At 42.5% G+C, this 26,939-nt stretch overlaps 1 protein-coding gene and 1 long non-coding RNA gene across 4 annotated transcripts in view; both read right to left on the reverse strand.

Annotated features, from left to right (window-relative positions):
• Window positions 1–5,901: 5,901 nt before the first annotated feature.
• Window positions 5,902–7,053, reverse strand: LOC111976387 (uncharacterized). Its single transcript, XR_002878923.3, has 4 exons — window positions 6,753–7,053; window positions 6,554–6,652; window positions 6,392–6,448; window positions 5,902–6,258 (listed from the first exon to the last, which is right to left on the reverse strand). It is a non-coding gene; the product is annotated as an uncharacterized lncRNA (long non-coding RNA).
• A 773-nt stretch (window positions 7,054–7,826) lies between these two features.
• LOC111976386 (kazrin-A-like) overlaps window positions 7,827–26,939 on the reverse strand; it is an 82,964-nt gene continuing 63,851 nt past the window's right edge. For all 3 annotated transcript variants that reach the window (XR_011481327.1, XR_002878922.2, XM_024005186.2), the window contains 2 exons: window positions 8,836–8,943; window positions 7,827–8,614 (listed from right to left, as the gene is read on the reverse strand). Coding sequence is in view for 1 of the 3 variants with exons in the window: in XM_024005186.2 (XP_023860954.1) it covers window positions 8,598–8,614; window positions 8,836–8,943 (125 nt within the window). In the remaining 2 variants the exon portion in view is untranslated. The remainder of the gene's footprint in view (window positions 8,615–8,835; window positions 8,944–26,939) is intronic.

The raw sequence follows: 26,939 nt of genomic DNA on the forward strand, positions 1-26,939 counted from the left end.
ACTGCAATTTGTGCCATGTTTATTGTAATACAATGTACACTAGCCACTTTAAACTATGCCCACTTTAAATGTTTACATACCCTTTCCAAGTACTGCAATCTCATATGTATATACCTGTACTCTACAAATACCATCTACTTGCATTCTGCATGCCGTTTCTGTACCACCACTCAATTCATATATCTTTATGGTACATATTCTTTATGCCGCTTTTACACTTGTGTGTGTGTGTAAGGGTAGTAGTTGTGGAATTGGTTAGGTTAGATTACTTGTTGGTTATTACTGGCATTTGGTCGGAACTAGAACAGCACAAGCATTTTCGCTAGCAGCTCGCCGCCATTAACATTCTGCTAACCAATGCTGTATGTGACTAAATAAAATTTGATTTGATTTGATTTGATTTGAAATGACATAAAGATGTCAAATGTAAGATAAGACATTCAGTGATTTCACCAAAAGTATTCAGACCCTTCCTTTTCCACATTTTGTTGCCGTTGCACCTTATTCTCAAATGGATTTTTTTTTTATCCCCTCATCAATCTTACACACAATACCCATAATGACAAACGAAAACATGTAGAATTTTTGTATTTTATTAAAAATGAAAAACAGAATATCTTATTTAATAAAATTCAGATTCATCCTATGAGACTCAAAATTGAGCAAGGTGCATCCTGTTTCCATTGATCATCCTAGAGCTGTTTCTACAACTTGATTGGAGTCCACCTGTGGTAATTCAATTGATTGGACGTGATGTACCAAAGGCACACACCTGTCTATATAAGGTCCCAAGGTTGTCAAAGCAAAAACGAAACGTCCGTAAAGCTCCGAGACAGGATTGTGTCGAGGCACAGATCTGGGGAACGGTACCAAAACAATTCTGCAGCATTGAAGGTCCCCAAGAACACATTCTTAAAAAGYAAGAAGTTTGGAACCACCGAGACTCTTCCTAGAGCTGGCCGCCGGGCCGAACTGAGCAATCAGGGGAGAAGGGCCTATGTCAGGGAGGTGACCAAGAACCCAATGGTCACTCTGACAGAGCTCCAGAGTTCCTCTGAAGATAGAACATTCCAGAAGGACAACCATCTCTGTAGCACTCCACCAATCAGACCTTTAATGTAGAGTGGCCGATACGGAAATCACTCCTCAGTAATAGGCACATGACAGACCAATTGGAGTTTGCCAAAATGCACCTAAAGGATTCTCAGACCATGAGAAAAAAGATTCTCTGGTCTGATGAAACCAAGATTGAACTCTTTGGCCTGAATGCCAAGTGTCACTTCTGGAGGAAACCTGGCACCATCCCTACGGTGAAGCATGGTGTTGGCAGCATCATGCTGTGGGGATAGTTTTCAGTGGTAGTGACTGGGAGACTAGTCAGGATCGAGGGAAAGAAGAATGGAGCAAAGTACAGAGRGATCTTTAATGAAAACCAACACGATAACGCCCCTAAGCACACAGCCAAGATGACGRAGGAGTGGCTTCGGGACAAGTCCCTGAATGCCCTTGAGTGGCCCAGCCAGGGCATGGAATTGACCCCAATCAAACATCTCTAGAGYGAACTGAAATAGCTGTGTAGGGACACTCCCCATCCAAACTGACAGGGCTTGCAAGGATCTGCAGAGAAGAATGGGAGAAACTCCTCAAATACGTGTGTGCCAAGCTTGCAGTATCATACCCAAGATACCTCAAGGCTGTAATTGCTGACAAAAGTGCTTCAAAAAAGTACTGAGTAAAGGGTCTGAATACTTATGTAAATGTGATATTTCATATATATATTTTTTTCAATAATTTAGCGAACATTTCAAAACTGTTTTTTTGCTTTGTCTTTATGGGATATTGTGTGTAGATTGATGAGGGGGAAAAAATATTGAATCCATTTTAGAATAAGACTGTAAAGCAGGGGTTCTTAAACTTTTTCAGCCTGGGACCCAAATTAGAAATTGTGTGTTTTCCTGTGCCCAAGCTTAGAAAATATGCAACTATATACAAAAACAAATAACAATTAAATGAAATATCCATATGTCTATTAATGTTTATTTTCCCCCATTAAAAACACTCCTACATATCTGTCTAGGTTGGATGTGTTGCTGTGAAAATACAATACATATTTTTTATTCTGAACTGGAATGAACTGATTGATCACATCACACAGATGTAGTTCAGAAAACACACACACACACACACACAGTCCTAATGAGAGGTGTGAGGCTGGTTGACGTTCTCAGAACGTGTCTATTCTGAGGTCATGCTCAGCCTTGAAACTGTTCCTGTCACGACTTCCGCCGAAGTTGGCTCCCCTGCCTGTTCGGGCGGTGCTCGGCGGTCGTCGTCACCGTCCTAKTAGCCGCCACCGATCCCTTTTTCGTTTGTCTGTTTGTTTTGTCTTATTASTTTCACCTGTGTTTGTTGTTTTTGGTTAATGAGCTTCCCTATATTTAGTAGGTAGACCCGCCCTTGTTTTGTGCGGGATTGTCTTTATGTTACGTGTGTGTGTTTTAGGTAGAGGTGTATTATTTTTCCTATTTACTTGGCACCCTGTGTTTTGGGTTGAAAAGTTGTTCTCTGCGCCCTGTATGTTTGGGCTTATAATTTTTTTGTGTGCAATAGTAAAAGGAGCACTTTTCTTAAGTGGAACTCTCTGCGTTTGATTCCTTCACCCACCTAGTCCCGCGTGACAGTTCCTGTACTTGTTTTTTAAGTATGTCAGAGTTGAGAACCCTGACTCACATAGGTATGTGGTGCCAAACTGGACCAGAACATCTACTGCTTTCTCAGTCAGGCAGGAGACCATTTCCTGCTGTAGATGAGCAACCCAGAACTGTGTGAGTGTGTTATCAGTCAGGCAGGAGACCACTTCCTGCTGTAGATGAGCAACCCAGAACTGTGTGAGTGTGTTATCAGTCAGGCAGGAGACCACTTCCTGCTGTAGATGAGCAACCCAGAACTGTGTGAGTGTGTTATCAGTCAGGCAGGAGACCACTTCCTGTTGTAGATGAGCAACCCAGAACTGTGTGAGTGTGTTTGCCTCAAAAAGCATCTGGCTTCAAATCAGTTTATTCCAGTTAAGAATACAAACTATTGTATTTTAACAGCAACAGTTCCAACCTAGACTCGTTTTCAACAATCATTTCTACAGTAAGATCTACAACAGTAGGCCTGATCATTTTTTAAACTTTAACAGTACAGATGAAGATAACTTGCTTTGGCTAATGTTAGCTATTAACGTTAGCTGTGTAAAAGGCCAGGGGATTGTTTGAAAGAGAAACTTACATCTACTACAATGAGAGTTAGTACTCCCTTATTTCTGCTGATCATCACCTGTTATAAAATGACAACAATGCCTTGCTAGCTGACTTACTTTCCACTGTTGAAGCACTGTTTCCTGAAGCATTCTGCCCTGTTCTGAAAGAAATATCTGGGTTTACCATCACGCTGTGGATGTTTGGTCAGGACGTGTCGTTTTATTAATTTGTTCGTTTTGAGAGAGTCATTACTAAGCACTTCCCCGTACAAAACACATTGTGGGCGCTCCTCGTTATGAAAGAGAGAAACTCATCGCTGTATATCATGCATGGCGCTACACCGGGGCTAAGGGGGCTATAGCCCCGTCACAAATCTGCGTAGCACCAGTTAAGCCCCCTCAAGAGTACAGTAGAGCACAATACACTACGGTATAGCACATTATAGATATCTATGTTTTGGCCAAATAGAAGTGAATGTTTGGGCCCTGAGGGTTGGAGCCCCCCGGCTGGCTATGCATCACAATACTCTCCCATTCTTCCTGAAGTGTGCGCTTGTCCACTACCCAAATGGTGGTCCTCTGTATCATGGCYCATGCAACTTTAAAATGGAGATAGTCTCAATGGCGTTGTCACAGACACCATAATGACAGATACAAAGACGAGACCTCTATCTTTATTGTCTAAATTGTGTTGGTTTTGACTGTTTCGGTTGGGAKAATTTTTACTTATTTTGGACTGTAAAGAATCCCCATAGCTAACATATGGCTMGCTATCTTTCATTTGAACAAATGTACATCCCATCAAACATTTATTTTTGTCCCAAAACCGTGATTTACATATTTCTTGATATAGTAGATGTMCAGTACTTACACTTCTTAAAAATACATGATATTTACCAAATTACTCACCATGTGGCCATGCTGGAGAGTAGTGCAATCCCATCACCTGGGGATATGTGTAGGGGTGTGGCTTAAGGKACATTCATTTTTCAGTCTTTTAGTTAAATAAAGGTTAAATTATTAAAAATAAAAATGTGTGTGTTTTGGTAGGGACATCAAAAGGTGGGACAGCACTTTTTTGAGAAAGATGTTTAAAGATAAACAAAACTACTAATTAGATCATTATCTTTCAATGTTATAATATACCAACTCAACATGTTCTATTGAAATAATAGTGTAAAAAGAAAATCATTAATTGCTTTATTTTCAAACATGAAGTTTAGGACTCKGGGTTTGAGACAACCACCTCTCAATATAAATAGGTGTATAAACAATGACTTTGTACTATGTTAATTTAACAATATGTTTGTTATTGCTTTGGATTGAATCAGAACATATCATGATGTATATAAATGTTTGGAGACTAATCTGATTTTTWAAAAGTTATTTTGMGGCGGGACTGCAATTTGCACCACTTCTGTAGATTCACCCAAAGTGGTTCCTCCTTTAAAAGTTGCGAGCTTACACTGCAGGAATTCATTGCTGCAGACCACCGCAAGGAGAAGTTAGAGCARTCYTTATGCATTTGGGTCCCAAGGTTTTTATATGACCAATCATATCGAGTGGTTCCAATGACGAATTTGATGCGAGCCACCCGTCCCTGGTGACATTCTTCAGCAAAGATGGCTGACAAAGCATTATGCTGGAAGCAAATTTAAGTAATTATAACGTCATAACGAGTCAAGCAAAACATGTACAATTGAGAGGAATATGTTAGTTATTGTAGAGACAAACAATTGTGCATATATTTTTGTCATAAAGTTAATTTACGAAAATCAGTCAGTCATATCCAATACCAGGTGTATCAAACTCCATTTTTTGCATGATGCATGTATGTATTACAATTATACACTTCAACAGTGTTTACCACTCCTGCTCCTGGGACATCAATGATTACACATTGTAACTATGCAAAAGACTAGAAACATGATTTAAGTAAAAGCTGATATGTAATTCATATTTACAGAATAAAAAACAGTACATCTTGCCAGCACGTCCAGAAGCGAGCCACTCAGGCGAAGAATGACGCATGAACGAGGGCGAGGAACGAGATGGGAGTAACAATCCACGCTATTTGCTCTGAGACCGGAATAATAATGTAATGAAACAAGCAGGGAGCAGGTTTTAAACCCTCAACATTCTAGACCGAAGTCCAGCACGCTGTCGACTGTGCCCAAATGTATTAATTYGGGTTGGGGCCGATTGTGACTAAAAACACTTTATCAATTGGAATCTTAAAAAATGTGGAAAGAGGAAAAAGTATTATTATTCGTTTTTCACAAGCGTAGCAGGATGGCTATTAGCTGAACAATAGACTATTCAACCTTTACTAAGGAATTGTCTAATAGCCGGTCTCCTGCGTGCCCTGCAGGGATTCTTTGGCTAAATAGCCCAGTACTGTACTGTACTGCACTGCCGACCGTCACGTTGTACAGCGCCATGTTTTCCGTTCCGTCCTAATGGAAACCCAGAGGGTTTTTCATTTTTTGGGGGGGGGAATAGAAAAACCATAATATTAATCTAATTAATTAAGCAAGTACCAGTCAAAAGTTTGGACACCTACTCATTCCAGGATTTTTCTTTATTTGACTATTTTCTACATTGTAGAATAATAGTGAACACATCAACTGTAGCAGGTGTAGCCCATCATGCAAATGTTTCCTATTAGCAAGATAATAGACTTTGTATAACCTGGCTACTGTTGTGAAAATCCCTCAAGCATCGAATACATTTCAAGTTAAGTACTCTAGTGTTAGTGTTAGATTTAACTCAAAACAGTAGTACAGTATTTCTTCATTAATAAAATAACGAGAAAAAAGACATTCAAATGCAGATATTTTAGTCGCACTTCCACCCAGCTCCACGACCACAGGTAAAACCCTGCATTGTTGTATCGTCAATTTCTCTAGCCAAAACATCTTGATGGCCTTGACCAGTTCATATTTGCTTGTCGGGTTGGCACAGTTACGAYTTAATGTTTTCAGTTGATGCCAAACAAGTTCAAATCAGGAGACCTACATGTAGAGATGAAAATAATATTTGTAGATGTACTGTAGGCCTACCGAAGGTGTTTTCATTTATTTATGTATTTTTATTTAACCTTTATTTTACTACATAAAGGTCTACTTACTCTGCTGGCGTCTTGACCCAGTTTATGCCGTCATTTGCAATGCAAACCCGGGCGGCAGTGTTTTGGGTCATTGTCTGCATTTGGAGAAGAAAAAAAATTATTTAGCCTAATAGCCGAAATTAGGTACAATAATATAAATATACATGTAAATAGGCCTCAACATAACAAAATATTGCTACCTTGAAAGAAATMATGTGTACCCAGAAACACCTTTCTGACATAGGGTCCAGCATATCTCTTGATGATTTCTTCCTCAAAGAATTCTCGAGCCATGATACCTGAAAAGGAGGCAAGAGTGAATTATTGTGGAACACATAAGGTGTAGGTGTAGGCCACAATATTTGATGTACCTTTTGCTTTGTAAATATCCAAAATTACCATCAAAAATCAAATATGGGCCAGGTCCCTGGCGAGACATGGCCCCCCACACATGGAGTTTGAGTGGATGCTTGGGACTCAGCTTGCTTGATCTTCTTCCTTTGTTTCTGTAGCAATTTTGAGCAAATTGCTCAAGGGCCACGGTTGATTCGTCTGTGAAGATGACATTATTGAATGTCTCACCAGTTTTGATCCATGCCTGGCCCTGCAGGACGCAAAGTTCTTTGTTTGTCAGATGAATCATTGGGTCAAAACTCCAGAACAGTACAAAACAAGCGAACACACATGGGTAATATTATGATAATTTTTTTTGAAATAATATATATATATATATATATATATATAGTTTCTTACCGAGCCTTTCCATAGTCCACGCAAGTTTCTTCAACTGTCTTCTGACTGTAATTAGAGCGATGTTGATGTTGTGCCGTGATGCCAGCAGATTACAGATTGCCTTTGCAATCGCTCATCATCTTCATGAATATAAGCAAGTGATGTCTGCTAAATAATCAAGTTAGGTTTCTTTAGAAATTAATAATTCTAAATAACAAACTGGKTTTATTTACAAATTAGTGAGAATGTCTCACCCCATGTTCAAGAATTGCCTTTTTCTCGCTCACTCTAAGTTAAATGTAAACAAAATCTCCAACATGTTGATTTTATTATTATTATTAATTCATTTTGAATTATATAAAAGCCCCTTAGGATCTGTGAGAATATCTAACGGAAAATGGCCCTTAGATATTAATTTAGAGTCCTCCAATCCTCTAAATGTAATTGGCGGAYAGACACATCATTGAATTATTATTATTTTTCGATATACTGTAGGCCTACCATAGGCAAAATGAGTCTCACTAGTGTTGAGTAATGTGCTGTTAAAAATGGTGTAGGTCTTATTTATTTAAAGAACATATTGAAGTTAGAAGCCAAAGCCTACAACTATTTTAGCACCGTTTCCCGCTGCTCTGAGGCAAGCATGGGGACTGGTCTTGATTAGTCAATTCGATTTTTATTTTCACTTAATATCCGTTTGGGTAATGGTTAGACAAGAATTTGAAAACTAGGGTGCAGAAATGTTATGCTCTTAGTGTAACCTTTATTTAACTAGGCAAGTCAGTTAAGAACAAATTCTTATTTACAAGGACAGCCTACTCCTTCCTCCCGTTGTACAGCGGCATATTTTCCATTCCCATCCTAACGGAAACCCTGATGGTTTCGTTTTTCTCTGAATAGAAAGACCATAATATTAAGCTAAATTTCTGAAAATCAATTTCATATACTATGTTATTACAAAAAAAGGTTTTAAATTCTCTGGTAATGCCAATACGGAAGACTATCAAATGCTTCTCAAAGATGCCCTCTGGTGGTCAAACTAGCAATAACTTGCATTAACAGAAAAAAATGGCTGACAAATAGATAACATGCCACAGAACGCTGCAGCAGCCTGCAAGGTGTGCCGCAGTATGACGCAACTTTAAAGGAGGAACCACTGTAGGTGCCCCAAAAGCACTGATCCAAGGTCAGTTTTACTCATTACCTCGAAAAACATGCAATTTGGACTCTGGTATGGTACACTGATCCTAGATCCCGTTAGTCCCACTGTACATGCAGCCTTGCACTGWCAATCATACACTAGCACTGAGCTGAAGTCCTAAATACAACGTCATGATTTTCCAGCCAGCTCCAGGCACAGGGAGAGCCTGACTGGGGCTGGAGGATCCATACTGGATCTGTCTGCGTTGCCAGGTTGGATTACCCAGGAGGGACTTGTGTGCACTGGTGCGATCATCAGTTACCAGTGCTCTCACCATCCCACAGGCCTATATAGAGGCCAGGACATGGACACTATAGCTGTACTGAATCTGAAAGCAAACGCTCTGTTAGGTATTATAGGGTATAGGAGCACATTCAAAAAGATACATACCAAAATATTAAAAGGGGTGCAACCAGACAAAGTTGCACACTATCATACTCCAATGTATTTCTTGATAGCTTGAAACAATGTTGCTGCAGGCTGTATCTACACTAGGGTTGCCCGTTTATATGTCGCTACAGTGCGTAGAGAGTGTAGGTAGTGGCTTACCTTTGTCCAGAGAGGAGTCTGGGGTGCTGAACTCCATAAGGCTGCTGATATCACTCTTGTAGCAGAGATCGGTGGCTGGCGGGTTCTGCCTCTGGTGTACAGAGGGATCTGTAGGAGAGGACAGGACAATTGGTTTAGAACACACTTGAGTTTTGGTAGGCGGTGACTGTGTGTGATTTAATGCATGTGCGTGCATGGGTGCGAGAGGGGTGTTGATAACAATGGCAATAGATAGACCGATGGCATAACATTGTTTACGTACAAGAGTTAGTATGTGTTGGTTTGCCTTTAATGACTACAACAGATAAGGATTTTCAAGAAAGAATGATGAAGAGTGTGTGTGTGTGTGTGTGTGTGTGCAGATGTGTATGTATGTGTATGCTTCCACGTGTGCGCGTGTGTGTGCGCTTTGGTACACAAAGCGCGCGGGTGGAAATGAGAATTGGTAGAAGAAATACAATGCCTGTGTTGAAGGAAGGGATGAATGCAACCACACTAAACATTCATCATCTTGAACGATTCCTGTCAATGCAAACCAATGACCAATAACTGTCCCTCCTCTCAAACCAACACGCATGTATGTATAGGCTAATAAGTAGTGTTCAACATAGTACTGCACCATTTGTCATCAGGATTACTGAGTGCTTCTTAGCATTTATACCCACTGTTGAGATATAAGCAACATTAGCATTTCATAARCAGAAAAGCAAGTGGGTCTTGTTAGTCATACATACAGTACAATATGTATGTAATACGAATGCATGTACGCACATGCATGCTCACACGTGCARACACAAACACCACTGCTGTGCTTTTACATCAGCCAGGATAATGGTTAGATTCACAGTAATATCTGTGTCCTCCTTCTGCCGTTCTCCTCTTCCTCTCCTCCACCTCCATCCCTTCATCTACCCACCACCGCCTATTAATGCCTTGTTATCTGGCTGAATTAATTACAGTGATTGAAGACAGATGTAGGAGATTAATAAATAGATCTGGGGGGATGCAGCATGTTGTCCTTATGGAGAGATCACTCCTCTTGCCTCTCTATATCAATCTTTAGTGCGGTTTATCCACAGATGTAAAAATAGAAATACAAAGGTGTGGCGTTCAAGAGGCCTGGGAGCACTAGCCTGTGAAAGTAGAGCTAGCTGGGCTAAAGCTTTTGTTTATTGTCAAATAGATACACAGAACTTGTGTGTCTTTGAAAGAATCCCATTTTGTGGCAAATGGAGTCATTGGGTACCCTCCTGGATCACTGCATTTTCAGCTAATTGTTTTTTTCTTTGTGTGTGTACAAGGTCTCACTGCTTCATATTGATCCAAAGCTGTGACTTGTGTCAAAGATTGGCCATTATGTGAGCTACATCGTGTGTGTGTGTGTGTGTGTGTGTGTAAAACAGTAAGAGAAGGTATGTATGTATAGAACTGTTTCTGTCTCTGTACATGTGTATGAACAAGACAGAATAATATGCTTTGTGTGTGTAAAAATGTGCATACTCATACAATTTATAATTCTAACCATCACCGAAACACTAGCCCTTTATTCACAGTAAGATAATGTAGGCTGTTCAGCAAACTATAGTATCATGACACTAGGTGAGACCCAAATGCAGACACAGGAGGCAGATGGTTGGAGATTAAGATGTTTAATAAATCCAAAGGGAATAGGCAAAAGAATGGTCGTTCGTGGACAGGCAAAAGGTCATAACCAGATCAGAGTCCAGGAGGTACAGAGTGGCAGGCAGGCTCGAGGTCAGGGCAGGCAGAATGGTCAGGCAGGCGGGTACAAAGTCCAGAAACAGGCAAGGGTCAAAACCGGGAAGACTAGAAAAAGGAGAAAAGGCAAAGCAGGAAACCGGGAAAAACTGCTGGTAGGCTTGGACATACAAMACGAACTGGCACAGAGAGACAGGAAACAGSGATAAATACACTGGGGAAAACAAGCGACACCTGGAGGGGGTGGAGACAATAACAATAACGAGGACATTGAGCATAGAAACCCCATACATACTCCTAACTGCTAATAGTTGCGCATTCCTTATTGGCACAATAACAGCGTTTCAAATCATAACTCAAATTGAGTGGAGGAGGATAGCTGGGTAGAAGTGGGAGCACGTAAGGAAGGCAATTTGACAGTTGGTATTTCCCTGTTGCCTTGTCTTCTCAGTGCACCTACACAAGGCTGCGATGAAGGATGAATTTTTATTCAAACCTGAGCTGCAGCCTATCGTTGAAATCATGCTGTTTTGGCTAATTTATTCAGCCTATGAGACGGCAGAATCACTTTCACCGCTTCCTCCTCCCTCTCTTCCCTCTGTTTATCTTTCTCTCTCCACGCAGCTGCAATATAAGCCTTCAAAGACACCACTCACCTATTATCGCCAACGAGTGTGGATATCTGCCACAGGGAGTTAAGGCAGATAAGTCCTTTTCAGCAGCAGGCAGAAAGTGAGAAACACATACCTACGTGCCTTCAGACCACTAACGATGCATCCATTAGACATATGGAATTGAAGACAAAAGAAAGGGAAAAACTGCACTCTCCTAGTTTTGTTTGTGTTTGTGTAGGTGCAACGCAATGAAAGCAGGTCATCTATCTCTTCACTTTTATTTAACTGATTGAAAGACTTCTAAATCAAAAATAATATTGGTTAACCAGTAATCTGATCAACTGAATATAAACAGAGCCATCTACAGTATTGTCACAATCTTGGAAATGAGCAGACCAAGGCGCAGCGTGAGTATAGTTCCACATATTTATTTAGGTGGAACTAACAAAATAACAACACTTACAAAGACGGAGAGGACGTAGTGCCCAAACACACTAACACAAACAATCAATATCCCACAAATGCAGGTGGGGAAAAAGCCTACCTAAATATGATCCCCAATTAGAGGCAACGATTACCAGCTGCCTCTAATTGGGAACCACACAAACCACCAACCTAGAGATCTATKAACTAGATAACCCCCCCAGTCAGGTTCTGACCTAAACACCATAGAGAACCGAGGGCTCTCTATGGTCAGGGCGTGACAAGTATACAGTACGACTGACTTCAAAGTGTGTCACAACYAAAACCTGATCAATGGGATAATCTTACTTAATAAAATGCATAGAACAAATGTGAACATCTACATCATTTTCACTAGCCATTTTTGTCCTAAATATACTGTATTTTTATGAGGATGTGCTTTCACCAGAAGCTGGAAATGTACGCCTGAGAAATGCCATAAATATATGTTCCTACTAGACCAGTATACTACGTATTCTAGATTAAAACATTTCTCTACAGAGACATACAATCAATGTCGCAGACTATGATTGCGTAATTGTGATTTAAAAGTGAAAATTAGCACTGCTCTACAAAATAGGCCACATCACTTKAGCGGCAACCCATACATTTCATTATCAATAGTGGGCCATTTAACTAGTAAAGCACACTACAGAGAGAAAAAAGTTATTTCTCTCAGATGAAATAAATAATTATTTCCTTACAGCGAGAGAAACAAGATTCACATCCCATGTGGCTTCGTAATGCAATTATCCAAATTACTATATTGATGCAGAACAGGGTGTCAACAGAGAACTCTCCTATTCTCCCCGTTCTGTCAACACCATGCTAGCTACAGAAACAATCATTTGAGATGTTGTGTCATGCACATTCAGATTATGCTGCAAAGGGGGGGAAAAAATCTTCTCCTCCTCTCTCTCCCTACCTCTAATTCTGTGTCCACCCCCCTTCCGCTCTATCTCCATCTCAGTCCAGGTTTGCCAGAAGGCCWGACTGTCACCACACATGTACTTCAAGGCATATATACAGTCAACACAGAGCTGCACCAGAAGAGTACCATTCTAATGCTAACATCTAACTGAACACCTGTGGATAAAGCCGTAAAGTTGTCTGTTTTCTAGACAAGTCAGGAGAGAGTTTGCCAAAATTATCCCTAGCAAACGTGTCACTTTATTTCTCTTGACAACCAAGCCACATAGTCGTGAGAGAGGCCGATTATAAACCAATGTTTGTCTGTTTGTGAACGAATTAAGCACTTTGCTGTTCTATGAGTGGCGTGGGTCTGGGTTGTCGAGAGAAATACAAAACGAAAATTGTAAAATCAATGGTTGTCTGTGCGTGAACAAACAGAAGTACCACATTAGCTACAAAGCTTTGAGGAAACTCACTCCAAACGTGTAAGAGTGGAGCCAGCAAACCAACATTGGTTCTGTGAAAGTTTCCAGAACATTCGTTAGGTCGCGGCAAATGTTCTCATAACACAAAAAATGTCCAGCTGTGGTGATAATTATAGAATGTTTGTATAAAATATTCGCCTGATGTTGCAAGAACGTTCATTAGGTTGTGGGAGCATTGTGTGGTCATGACAAGAGATGTGTTCCCAAAACACAAAAACTGTCCAGTTGTGCTGATTATTACAATGTTTATATCAGGGTGCACAAACATTCCTTTGATGTTGCAAGAATGTTGACAGAACAGCCTTTCTGAGTTTTTTTATGGTTCCCAAAAGCATAAAGGTTGTGGGAACAGCGTGTGTACATTACAAGAGGTTCCCAAAACACAAAGTATGTTCAGTAGTGATGACTTTCATACAATGCTTAAGTTAGCCCTCCTTTTGGAAAAGCTGACCACGACTCCATTTTGTTGCTCCCAGCCTATAGACAGAGACTAAAACAGGAAGCTCCCGCGCTCAGGTCTGTTCAACGCTGGTCCGACCAATCTGATTCCACGCTTCAAGATTGCTTCGATCACGTGGATTGGGATATGTTCCGCACTGCGTCAAACAACAACATTGACGAATACGCTMATTCGGTGAGCGAGTTTATTAGCAAGTGCATCGGCGATGTCGTACCCACAGCAACTATTAAAACATTCCCAAACCAGAAACCGCGGAWTGATGGCAGCATCCGTGTCACGCCCTGGCCTTAGTATTCTTTGTTTTCTTAATTATTTTGGTTAGGTCAGGGTGTGACWTGGGGAATGTATGTGGTTTTTGTAGTGTCTAGGGTGGTTGTAAGGTTTAGGGYGGTTTATTAGAGTAGTTGGGTTTATGTTTAGTATAGTAGTCTAGCTGTGTCTATAGTTGAGWGTAGGTATCTAGGGAAGTCTATGGTTGCCTGAATTGGGTCTCAATTAGAGACAGCTGGTTATTGTTGTCTCTGATTGGGAGCCATATTTAAGGCAACCATAGGCTTTAGCTGTTTGTGGGGAATTGTCTATGTTGAACGTTTGTAGCCTGTGTGTGTGCACTACGTTTATAGCTTCACGGTCGTTTGTTGTTTTTGTATAGTTTGTAATAGTGTTTCGTTTCATGTTCATCTTCGTAGTAAAATAAAAGAAGATGGCTTATTTTCCACATGCTGCGTTTTGGTCCGTCTCTCCTCCACACGATCGTGACAATCCGCGCAAAACTGAAAGCGCAAACCACTGCTTTTAACCAGGGCAAGGTGACCGGAAACATGACCGAATACAAACAGTGTAGCTATTCCCTCCACAAGGCAATCAAACAAGCTAAGCGTCAGTATAGAGACAAAGAGTCGCAATTCAACAGCTCAGACACAAGAGGTATGTGGCAGGGTCTACAGTCAATCACGGATTACAAAAATAAAACCAGCCCCATCTTGCTCCCAGACAGACTAAACAACTTCTTTGTTCGCTTTGAGGACAATACAGTGCCACTGYCACGGCCCGCTACCAAAACCTGTGGACTCTCCTTCACTGCAGCCGACGTGAGTAAAACATTTAAACGTGTTAACCCTCGCAAGGCTGCAGGCCCAGACGGCATCCCCAGCCGCGTCCTCAGAGCATGCGCAAACCAGCTGGCTGGTGTGTTTACAGACATATTCAATCAATCCTTATCCCAGTCTGCTATTCCCACATGCTTCAAGAGGGCCACCATTGTTCCTGTTCGCAAGAAAGCTAAGGTAACTGAGCTAAACGACTACCGCCCCGTAGCACTCACTTCCGTCATTATGAAGTGCTTTGAGAGACTAGTCAAGGACCATATCACCTCCACCCTACCTGACACCCTAGACCCACTCCAATTTGCRTACCGCCCCAATAGGTCCACAGACGACGCAATCGCAACCACACTGCACACTGCCCTAACCCATCTGGACAAGAGGAATACCTATGTGAGAATGCTGTTCAATCGACTACAGCTCAGCATTTAACACCATAGTACCCTCAAACTCGTCATCAAGCTCGAGACCGTGGCCCGCCCTGTGCAACTGGGTACTGGACTTCTGACGGGCCACCCCCAGGTAGTGAGGGTAGGTAACAACATCTCCACCCCGCTGATCCTCAACACCTGGGGCCCACAAGGGTGCGTTCTGAGCCCTCTCCTGTACTCCCTGTTCACACACGACTGCGTGGCCATGCACGCCTCCAACTCAATCATCAATTTGCATACGACACTACAGTGGTAGGCTTGATTACCAACAACGACGAGACGGCCTACAGGGAGGAGGTGAGGGCCGTCGGAGTGTGGTGTCAGGAAAATAACCTCACACTCAACGTCAACAAACAAAGGAGATGATCGTGGACTTCAGGAAACAGCAGAGGGAGCACCCCTCATCCACATCGATGGGACAGTAGTGGAGAGGGTAGTAAGTTTTAAGTTCCTCGGCGTACACATTACGGACCAACTGAATTGGTCCACACACACAGACAGCGTGGTGAAGAAGGCGCAGCAGCACCTCTTCAACCTCAGGAGGCTGAAGAAATCCGGCTCGTCACCAAAAGCACTCACAAACTTTACAGATGCACAATCGAGAGATCCTGTCGGTGTATCACGCCTGGTACGGCAACTGCTCCCGCCCACAACCGTAAGGCTCTCCAGAGGGTAGTAGGTCTGCACAACGCATCACCGGGGGCAATAACCTGCCCTCCAGGACACCTACACCACCCGATGTACAGGAAGGCCATAAAGATCATCAAGGACAACAACCACCTGAGCCACTGCCTGTTCACCCTAGTACGAATTGAATGTTGTCATTACGCGTTATATACCGTAAAGAGAACCCGCTATCATCCAGAAGGCGAGGTCAGTACAGGTGCATCAAAGCAGGGACCGAGAGACTGAAAAACAGCTTCTATCTCAAGGCCATCAGACTATTAAACAGCCACCACTTACATTGAATGGCTGCTGCCAACATACTGACTCAACTCCAGCCACTTTTATAATGGAAAAATGTATGTAAAAAATGTCATCACTCATTCATATATTTTTATGTACATATTCTTCATCCCTTTACACTTGTGTGTATAAGGTAGTTGTTGTGAAATTATTAGGTTAGATCACTCGTTGGTTATTACTGCATTGCCGGAACTAGAAGCACAAYCATTTCGCRACACTCGCATTAACATCTGCTAACCATGTGTATGTGACAAATAAAATTTGATTCAATTTGATTTAGATTCCAGAGGACATCCCCTTAATGCTGTAAGAATGAAATGTCAGTTTTTATGATGTTCATAGCATATTGGTTTTAGGTTTACATAATATTCCATTGACGTTCAAGCAATATACATTTTACCTTGTCTTGGAGGTCCTCAGAACAGTCAGTAAGAGAGCTTCCCTGGTGGTGCAGAGGATAAACGACCTGGCTTGGGAACTAAACATTGCAGGTTTATACCCCACGTGTAGATGGTCGACACGTGTAGATTGTTGTAAGTGTAGACTTACGACATTAAAGGAATGTCCTGTGCAACCTAACTAAAGCATTGTATGAATGTCATCAAAACWGAGCCAGCGGAGGCTAGTGGGAAGAGCTATAGGAGGACGGGATCATTGTAATAGCTGGAATGGAATTTATGAAACTGTATAAAACACATGGAAACCACGTTTGACTCCGTTCCCCCTATAGCTCTTCCAGCCTCATCTGAACTGAGCATATTTTGTATTTTGGGAACCTCTCTCTTGTAATGTACCCACACAATTCCCACAACCTAATTACATGTTCTGGGAACATTTAAAGYACTCAGAAAGTCTGTTCTGTCAACATTCTTGCAAAATCAAAGGAATGTTTTTTTGCACCCTTACCTTTCCACCCGTGAGTTCCAAATATCTCTAACGGTCACCCCAGCGTGAGTTGTTTTATGCACATGATGTCAGAATACACTCATGTTCCAAAATGTGATTGTTACGCAACAGGACAGTTAACCAGCACTGCATGCTAATCATCTATAGGCTATGTTTCAACTTGTCAATTTCAAATTATGTTCTAACAGTTTGAATTGAGGTGTGTTCCGCCTCCTCATTAATTCACATAGAAGTTACCCATTTCACTGTTGTGGACAATTCATGTTGGAGGCTTTACTGAGCTGGACAAACTTCTCTCCCTAGTGTTTCCGCAGATCTTGCACAAACTTTTCCCCTGTGACTGGTGCTCACATTGCATTCATTGTTGTTTTCCTTACAAATAATTACTTTGGACGTGTGCGTTTCTATCAAAGTAAGTGCCTTATTTTCTGAATATCGTGTTGTCGTTTCTACTGTAGCATACAGTATGTATGGAGCATAATGTATTTACAGTTTTATTCACGTTTTCAAGTACTGGTGACAAATAATGCACTATGATTATAGCATAGATTGTAAGGCCCACAGATAGTAGAACCATTTATCCACTTCTATAAAMCCCCCTAATAACCCTGGTGGTCAGGTCTTCCCTTCGCTCTCTCATCTGTGCCCGTCACTTCTCTTCTTCAATGAGACGTCTATTCTTCCTCAGATGACTGACTTCCTCATGTGCCCTCCTTCCTTCTCCTCTTCTTCTGTCYTTCCTCTCCCACAATTTAAGGAGGTTTCTCAAAACTGCCAAGCGCCGAAGTCCAAGAAGCTTGGCTTCCTTCTTTTGCTTTTTCAAGCTACCCTATTTTATCTGCCCATTCGGGAGAGAAAAAACCCCATTAAGCCGTGAGAATTAGAATGAAAGCAGCTCCTAATGAGAAGTCGAAATGGTTAACTGATTGAATGGCCGGAGCGGAGCCTTCTCCAAAACAAATATTCCCAACCCAGATAGTCTTTGCCTCCTTTTCTTCCCTCTGCCATAACTTTAATTGCATTAGCATTAACTGGTCTTGAAGCTGTCGGACTCCTGATAATCCTCACTGTATTCAGGGCATCAATTACTGCTAGCGGGATAGCAGCGAGATTCACCTGCCTCAGGACCCCATTCAAGGTGCCCTATAAATATCCTGCGGGTAAATAGACTAATGGACCTGCTTATGAGCCGCTACAGCTAGCCACCCATGCTAACCATGTTTGTCCATTCTTACAACTTTGTTGTTAAACCTCTTTGGGCTAGGGGGCAGTATTTTCACGTTCYGATGAAAAGCGTGCCCAGAGTAAACTGCCTGCAAGAAGCTAAGATATGCATATTATTAGTAGATTTGGATAGAAAACACTCTGAAGTTTCTACAACTGTTTGAATGAGTAGTTACCTTAAAAGACTGCAGTATATCAGTCTCTGACTAATGTGCATGCGTAACTGATTGAAATGCTAGTAGCGCGTACCCGCTAACTAGCTAGCCATTTCACATTCGGGGCGAGGGGACGGTCTAAAGTTATACTGTTACACATGTATAGCTAGTAAATCAATGATTTATAACTCACTTGATTTGAGCATGGTATTGACAACGCKATGGTTGTGGGTTTGATTCCCACAAGGGCAACATTTACTGAATATACCAAATATAGGTTTTATATAGGCWGTGACATCTCATAATGTATCTCATTGGCTGAGGAGATTCAAAGCCAGGCCACATGGGGACTGACTGAAATGGATATCATGTACTGAGGTAGTCAGGTACTGTAAACCCAGAGGGCTGAGCGTTAGCTATTAGCTTCAGTGACCTACAGTCTGTGGAAGACAAAGCTATCGGTAGACTAGCAAAACATGGCAGAAATAAATACCTCATAGCCAGAATAATGCAATGCAAATTAACCCACTCCCATGATTCCTCAATTCGCTTCCCTGCTTCCTCCTCCCAGCAGTGTTACTGTATGAAATGGTAATGCTCAAGACAAGTCTGTGGTACGCTACTATCTTTTGAAGGAGAATGCTGCCAAGCTCCTCAAATTCCACGTGACTGAATATACTCAAATGACACCTTCACTTTCTCTGATGTATAGGCACGACAGAGCGTGCAGAGATGGAATATTTGGCATTTGATTTAACTGAAGCCGGGTCTCGTTTTTTGGGCTTAAAGGGGCTCTTTGAGGGGTGTTGCCTAGCCTATCTGGGACTGAGAGCACTAGGTTGGGTGCGGGTTGATGACATCATGATGGCACTTGAGACCCGTTTGCAGGTTTGTTCATAACATATCCTGCATAATATTATAATACATGTTCCATGCTCCGGGGCTTTTGGGAACGCTGGAGAATGGGAAGTGACTGAATAGAGAGAGAAAGAGAGGAGAGGGAGACAGGGAGAGAAAGGGGGAGAGAGAGGGATGATAAAGAGCAGAGAATTTTACCCCCACTTCCAATCTGTCTCTGGAGGACAGTGGATGATGTGGCAACGCTTCCTGTTGGGCTTGGAGTGATGGAATAATAACGTGTGTGTGTGTGTGTGTGTGTGTGTGTSTGTGTGTGTGTGTGTGTGTACGCACGCACACTTGGGTGCGTTTGTGCATGCAACGCCACTTTCAATTCTACACTGCACCAACCACTGACATCCATATCTTCCTACTGTGGCAAGTCCACAGAACAGTTTATTTGTGTTCTATCCATTCAGTTCAGGCCTATGCTAATCGTATCACTAACATTATAAGCACTAACCTTGGGTGAGACTGGGCACGCTGTTACCCTTAGGAATCTTTAAATGCTTCAGGGCTCACACACAGTGAGTCTGTTGAAGGGCACACATTGTCACACAGTGTGTAATGTCAAATGTTTGAAGGTGCCTTGTCTGGTGAATAGCACTTCATTATCTTTTGCTGAAAACTGAAGTGAAGAAACAGGCCGATTGCTTGAAGTCAGCATACTGTAACCACAGAATATGATGTGCATGGTAGAGTACTGCAATGATTTCTGCTGAAAAGCCTGACTGCAATTATACAGCTGAAGCAGCATCGCTATTCTGTCACCAACGAAACCAGACACACACACACACACACACACACACACACACTTCCCCTTCATGAATCATAGACCCTCTCCTCCCAAGCTTATCTCTTACTGTATTTATACACATTTCTTGTGCCCCCTCTTTTCTCTTACTAATGCTCTCTTTCTCTCTTACTTTCTTTCTCCTCTCTCATCCCTTACTCTATCACATCTCTCTCACTCTCTCTACACAGTTTAACATTAGTATAATAGAAAGAAATTGGGCCAGATTGGCCCTCATAGGGATTGCGCTGGCTTATGGGGAGCTAATGCTAGCTGGTTGCCTGAGCTGAAGGGAGACTGTCATCAACACTGAATYTGCCTTAACTGTGACAGCTGGACTGAGATCTGAGCAGGGTTAAGAAGAGAACATAAACATTTAAAAAGTCACATGTTTTGTCTTGAATGCAAATTTTAAGAGGCGGGAAGAGGAGAGCGAGCAAATTAGCATTTTTGTCCCATACACCATGATGGTGGGATATGAGGGAGTCACGTAATGGGAATGAAGGGACGTTGAATGGAGATCTACGTGGATGTTTGACAGAGTCGTCCTCATACTTGGTTGTGGTAGATGGTGTAAGAGAGTGAGACGCAACAACCGTCAACCAAACCCCCTTTGCCTGGTTCCATGTCTGTTTGTTCTGTCTTTGGCATGACAATGACCATAGCAAGTTGGCTATACAAATAGCACCAACAGCTGACACACCAGAGGCTGAGAGCTTGGTCCCACAGCACTGCAGTACTGTGTGGGTCAAACAAACTTAACCTCAGCCTTTTCAGCAGTGTTCCCTGGCCACATGGCTCTTTAGTTCCACCTGGGGAGAGCATCTGAGGAGAATGCCGCTTTAAGCTTTACTCGGCTGCAGCAAGCTGCCTTTCTGGGTCTATGTCTGGGTCAGTTTGACCTAAAGCAGAATGTCTTAACACAGCAGGACTGAGAGGAGACAGAGACAGGTTAAAGAGCTTACTAAACTCAGCAAGAAAAGAAACGTGCCTTTTTCAGGACCCTGTCTTTCGAAGATAATTCGTAAAAATCCAAATAGAGATCTTCATTGTAAAGGGTTTATACACTGTTTCCCATGCTTTTTTAATGAACCATAAACAATTAATGAACATGTACCTGTGGAACGGTCGTTAAGACACTAACAGCTTACAGACGGTAGGCAATTAAGGTCACAGTTATGAAAACTTAGGACACTAAGAGGCCTTTCTACTGACTCTGAAAAACACCAAAAGAAAGATGCCCAGGGACCCTGCTCATCTGTGTGAATGTGCCTTAGGCATGCAKYGAGGCATGAGGACTGCAAATGTGGCCAGGGCAATAAATCGCAATGTCCGTACAGTGAGACGCCTAAGCCAGCTCTACAGGGAGATAGGATGGACAGCTGATTGTGGATCGGTACATCCGAACATCACACCTGCAGGACAGGTACAGGATGGCAACAACAACTGCACYAATTACACCAGGAACGCACAATCCCTCCATCAGTGCTCAGACTGTCCGCAATAGGCTATTACGTTTGCTGAAAATAAACGCAGTTGAGGGAGAGGATTTTTTTGTTGTTGCTGAGTTTATAACAGCAGCCCCTCTGCAACAGAAGGACCAGACCAGGCTATCACGATCGTCATGGGAAGAAGTGGACCAAAGCACAGCGTGGTACGTGTTCATTCTATTTATTTATTAAATGAACACCGACAACAACAAAACGCTGGAGGCCCCGGACTGGGGACCGTCGCTGGAGGCCCCGGACTGGGGACCGTCGCTGGAGGCCCCGGACTGGGGACCGTCGCTGCAGGCTCCGGACTGGGGACCGTCGCTGCAGGCTCCGGACTGGGGACCGTCGCTGCAGGCTCCAGACTGGGGACCGTCGCTGGAGGCCCCGGACTGGGGACCGTCGCTGGAGGCTCCGGACTCACCAGGCTGGGGAGAAACACTGCAGGCCTGGTGCGTGGAGCAGGCACAGGACTCACCAGGCTGGGTAGACACACAGGAGGCCTGGTCCATCGAGCAGGCACAGGACTAACTGGGCTGGAGAGAAATCCTGGAGGCCTGGTTCATGGAGCAGGCACAACCCGTCCTGGCTGGATACCCACTTCAATCCAGCAAGTGCGGGGCACCAGCACAGGACGCACTGGGATGTAAAAGCACACTGGAGGTCTGGAGCTTAGAGCTAGCGCAACCCCTCATGGCTGAATCACCACTTTAACCCGGCACGTTCGAGGCGCTGACACAGGACGCACTGGGCTGTGCAGGAGCACTGGAGACACCTTGCACCTTGCACTGGAACCGTGACCAACTCCGCTCGCCCCCCATTTTTTGGGGGGGTTGCCTCTCGTGCTCCCGTCTCTGCTGTAACTCCTGATCTCTCCGCTCCTCTCTATCTGCCTCCGCCTGTTTCCATAGCAGGCTCTTGTCGCCTACCATGATCTCCTCCCATGTCCACGATGTTCTAAACTCCCTTCTCTCCGTGCCCAGGATCCCTTCTCCTCCTGGCCACGCTGCTTGGTCCTTTTGTGGTGGGTTCTTCTGTCACGATCGTCATGGGAAGAAGTGGATTTTATTTTCTATTTATTTATTAAATGAACACCGACAACAACAAAACAAAATACGAATGTGACGTTCTACAGGGCAAAATAACAACCAATGCAAAAATAAGAACCCACAAATGAAAGAGGGAAAAAGGACTGCCTATGTATGATTCCCAATCAGAGACAACGATAGACAGCTGCCTCTGATTGGGAACCACACTCTGCCAAAAACAAAGAAATAGAAAACATAGAAATAAAGAAACTAGAATGTCCACCCTAGTCACACCCTGGCCTAACTAAAATAGAGAATAAAAACCTCTCTATGGCCAGGGCTTGACACTATCTTGGTCACTTCCGAGGTTTGTACGGATGGAATTTAAGACCGTATTCAATCAAATCCATGATTTCTATTGTAAGGCAAAATCATACTGACTTTTGTGAGAAAGAAAAATACACAAAACAAAGGTTGAAATTGGATATGAATTCCTTTCTTGCAGACATGGACACATTTTATGTTCCCCCTAACGGAATAATCAACTTATTCCCAGTTAGGATTGATTAGAGCCCAACTAACTGACTAATAGTTATAGGGAAGAGAAGAATTAAGATCAGAATAAGCAGAGATAGCTAAGGTAATTTTGTGAATTTTCATCTTAGCTATTAGTGATAGTTTTTTTTCTTCCATAATTATTGGCTGTTTAAGGCAGCTAGAGGAGTCTGGTCATGCAGTGATGATTTAGCCTGCGTGTGTGTGTGTTTGGTTTTCCCATCCTTGTGGGGACCAGATCCCTTTGTGCTCGCCGTCTCCCCATTTTGAGAAGGACCCTGAGATGTTTGTTTTGTTGTTTGAGCGTGTTGCTGACGCTAGGAGTTGGCCTGATTCTGACCGCACTTAATGTTGCAGTGTGTGTTGACTGGTAAAGCGCAGGAAGCATATTCAGCTCTTGGTGTAGCCGACAGTGTCAGTTATGATAAAGTTAAAACGGCTGTGTTACAGATTTACGAATTGGTTCCTGAGGCTTACCGCCAACAAACTTTAAAAAGGGCTGACAAACAGAATCATGTTGAGTTTGCGCGAGAGTTATCTTCACAGTTTAATCGCTGGTGTTCCGCCTCTGTGGTTATGACTTTCCAGGGGTTGTGTGATCTGATTATGTTAGAGCAATTTAAGGACACAATCCCCGATCGTATAGCCACGTACATTAACGAACGAAAAGGGAAGACTGTCTCTGAAGCTGCGGTTTTGGAGGACAAGAATGTTTTGACTCACAAAAGTGTCTTTGCAGAGCCCCGTATTCGGAGTGTGTGGGGGGTGTTCGGAGAGATTTGGGTCTCGCCCACCGAGATACTCTGGTGTATCTCGGGCAGAGGGTTGAGCCTGACTCCCGTGACATTCAACTAGGGTTGAGCCTGACTCCCGTGGTACAGCTGACTTCGGTCAAGAGTGTCACTACTGTCAGGGTTCAGGTCATTGGAAAAACGAATGTCCGGTTCTCAGGGCTAAGGGTAAATTCAGTACTTGCGCTTACGTTAAACATAAGCCTACGGCGTTAGCAGCACCTGTCCCACATCAGTTCACTCCTGTCACTCTGTCTCATGCCCAGGGGCATGTGAAAGTCCATATTTACCCAGACTATTTACCTTTCATTACAGAGGGTTTTGTGTCTATTTTAGGAAGTAAGGACCTAGTGCCAGTGAAGATACTGAGAGACACAGGTGCCTCTGAGTCGTTTGTGTTAGAGTCTGTGTTACCCTTCTCTGCTGAGACTGATTCAGGGTTTTAATTAGGGAAACAGGTTTGAACACTGTCAGTTCCATTGCATAAACTGATGTTGCATTCTGAACTGGTGAAAGGTGAGGTTGTAGGGTTGCGTCCTTTGTTGCCTATTGAGGGTATTGATGTTTTCCTTGGGAATAACTTGGCTGGTGAGCGTTTATGGCCTGTCGTGTCTCCATCTCTAGTGGTTTCCGTTAAGCCATCATTTGTAGGGAATCCTAATGAGAGCGTGCAGAGTATCCGCCGGCTAACAATGATGGCAAATAAATGTGTCACTAATTCCCTGTTATCCATTAACAGTGCCCTGCCTCCGATTTAATCAAGGAGCAACGGGCTGACCCGACATTAGCAGAGTTGTGTGACAAATAGTGTCTGTGGAACAGTTGGGAGATGCGCCCATGGCTATTTTTCTCACAGGAGATGTCCTGGTGAGAAAGTGAGTGTCTCGTGGTAGTTTTGTGGGGAAGGCTATTAGTCAGGTTGCAGTACCAGTTAAGCTTTTTCAGTTGGTGCTGAAAACATCCAAAGCGATCTTGCTGGACATCTGGGCGTGAGTACAACCTACAACCGCATATTAAAGTGGCGTTATTAAGGTTACTAGTAATACATTATTATCCATTTATCAAAGCGGGCAGAGATTTGAGTCTGTATATTGACAGCAGCCTCTCTATGTTAGTTACAGTGGGGCAAAAAAGTTTTTTAGTCCAGCCCCAATTGTGCAAGTTTCCCACTTAAAAAGATGAGAGAGGCCTGTAATTTTCATCATAGGTAACACAACTATGACAGACAAAAATGAGAAAAAAAAATCCAGAAAATCACATTGTAGGATTTTTTAATGAATTTATTTGCAAATTATGGTGGAAAATAAGTATTTGGTCAATCACAAAGTTTCTCAATACTTTGTTATAACCCTTTGTTGGCAATGACAGAGGTAAAACGTTTTCTGTAAGTCTTCACAAGGTTTTCACACGCTGTTGCTGGTATTTTGGCCCATTCCTCCATGCATATCTAGGATGAAAATGCAGATATATAGGATAGAAAACACTCTGAAGTTTCTAAAACTGTTTGAATTATATCTGTGAGTATAACAGAACTCATATGGCAGGCAAACTTCCAACAGGAAGTGAAAATCTGAAATGGGTCGATGTGAAAGTCATTGCCTATTCAAATCTCCGTCATTTATGGATCTGTATCACTTCATAGCCTTCCACTAGATGTCAAAAGTCAGTAGACGTTGAATGAAGCCTATAGCATGATGTGGGGCGGATGGGAGCTATTGGAGTGACTGGTCTGGCACATTGCCAGTTCCTGGCCACGCACGCTAGGCATGTGATGTCCATGTTTGCCAGTTATATAGACATAAAGAAATGCTCCGTTTGGGAGTTATTGGATATATATAAAAACATCTGAAGATTGATTCTCAATTGAGTTTGACCAGTTTATTCGACTTGTAATATCACTTTTTGAAGTTTTCGTTCGACATTTTCGTTCAATTGCGCAAGTGTTTGGACACGTGTATACACACATGCTAGCCAAAGTTGCTAATTCGACAGAAGTAATGGACATTATAAAACAAAACAACGATTTATTGTGGAACTAGGATTCTGGCACTGGCATTCTGGTGAAAGATCATCAAAGGTAAGGGAGTATTTATGATGTCTTTCATATTTTTGTTGACTCCAACATGGCGGAGAATGGCTGAGCGCCGTCTCAGATTATTGCATGGTGTGCTTTTTTACTAAAGTTATTTTTAAATCTAACACAGCGGTTGCATTAAGAACCAGTGTATCTTTAATTATATGTAAAACATGTATCTTTCATCAAAGTTTTATGATGAGAATTTCTGTATTTCACGTGGCTCTCTGTAATTACTCTGGATATTTTGGAGGCATTTCTGAACATGGCGCCAATGTAAACCAAGATTTGTGGCTATAAATATGCACATTATCGAACAAAACATAAATGTATTGTATAACATGATGTCATATGAGTGTCATCTGATAAAGATGTTCAAAGGTTAGTGATTAATTTGATCTCTATTTGTGGGTTTTGTGAAAGCTATCTTTGCTGTGAAAAAATGGCTGTGTTTTTTGGATATGGTGGTGAGTGTTTTCGCTGTAAAACATTTTAAAATCGGACATGTTGGCTGGATTCACAAGATGTTTATCTTTCATTTGCTGTATTGGACTTGTGATTTCATGATATTATATTATATTATTTACCTGTGGCGCTATGCTAGGCTATACTAGTCAGGGTTTCTGATGACAATTATCCCGAATCCGGGATGGGTAGTCCAGAAAGCACCAGCTGTCAGAGCAGCTCACAGATCACTGCACCTGTACATAGCGCATCTGTAAATAACCCATCCAACTACCTCATCCCCATACTGTTATTTATATTATTTATTTTGCTCCTTTGCACCCCAGTAGCTCTACTTGCACACTCATCTTCTCCACATCTATCATTCCAGGGGTTAATTGCTATATTGTAATTATTTTGCCACTATGGCCTATTTATTGCCTTTACCTCCCTTGACTGTATGTTTGTTTATTCCATGTGTAACTCTATGTTGTTGTTTGTGTCGCACCGCTTTGCTTTATCTTGGCCAGGTTGCAGTTGTAAATGAGAACTTGTTCTCAACTAGCCTACCCTGTTAAATAAAAAAAATGTTTTA

Source organism: Salvelinus sp. IW2-2015, linkage group LG17 (assembly GCF_002910315.2).
Source record: "Salvelinus sp. IW2-2015 linkage group LG17, ASM291031v2, whole genome shotgun sequence".
Lineage (NCBI taxonomy): Eukaryota > Metazoa > Chordata > Actinopteri > Salmoniformes > Salmonidae > Salvelinus > Salvelinus sp. IW2-2015.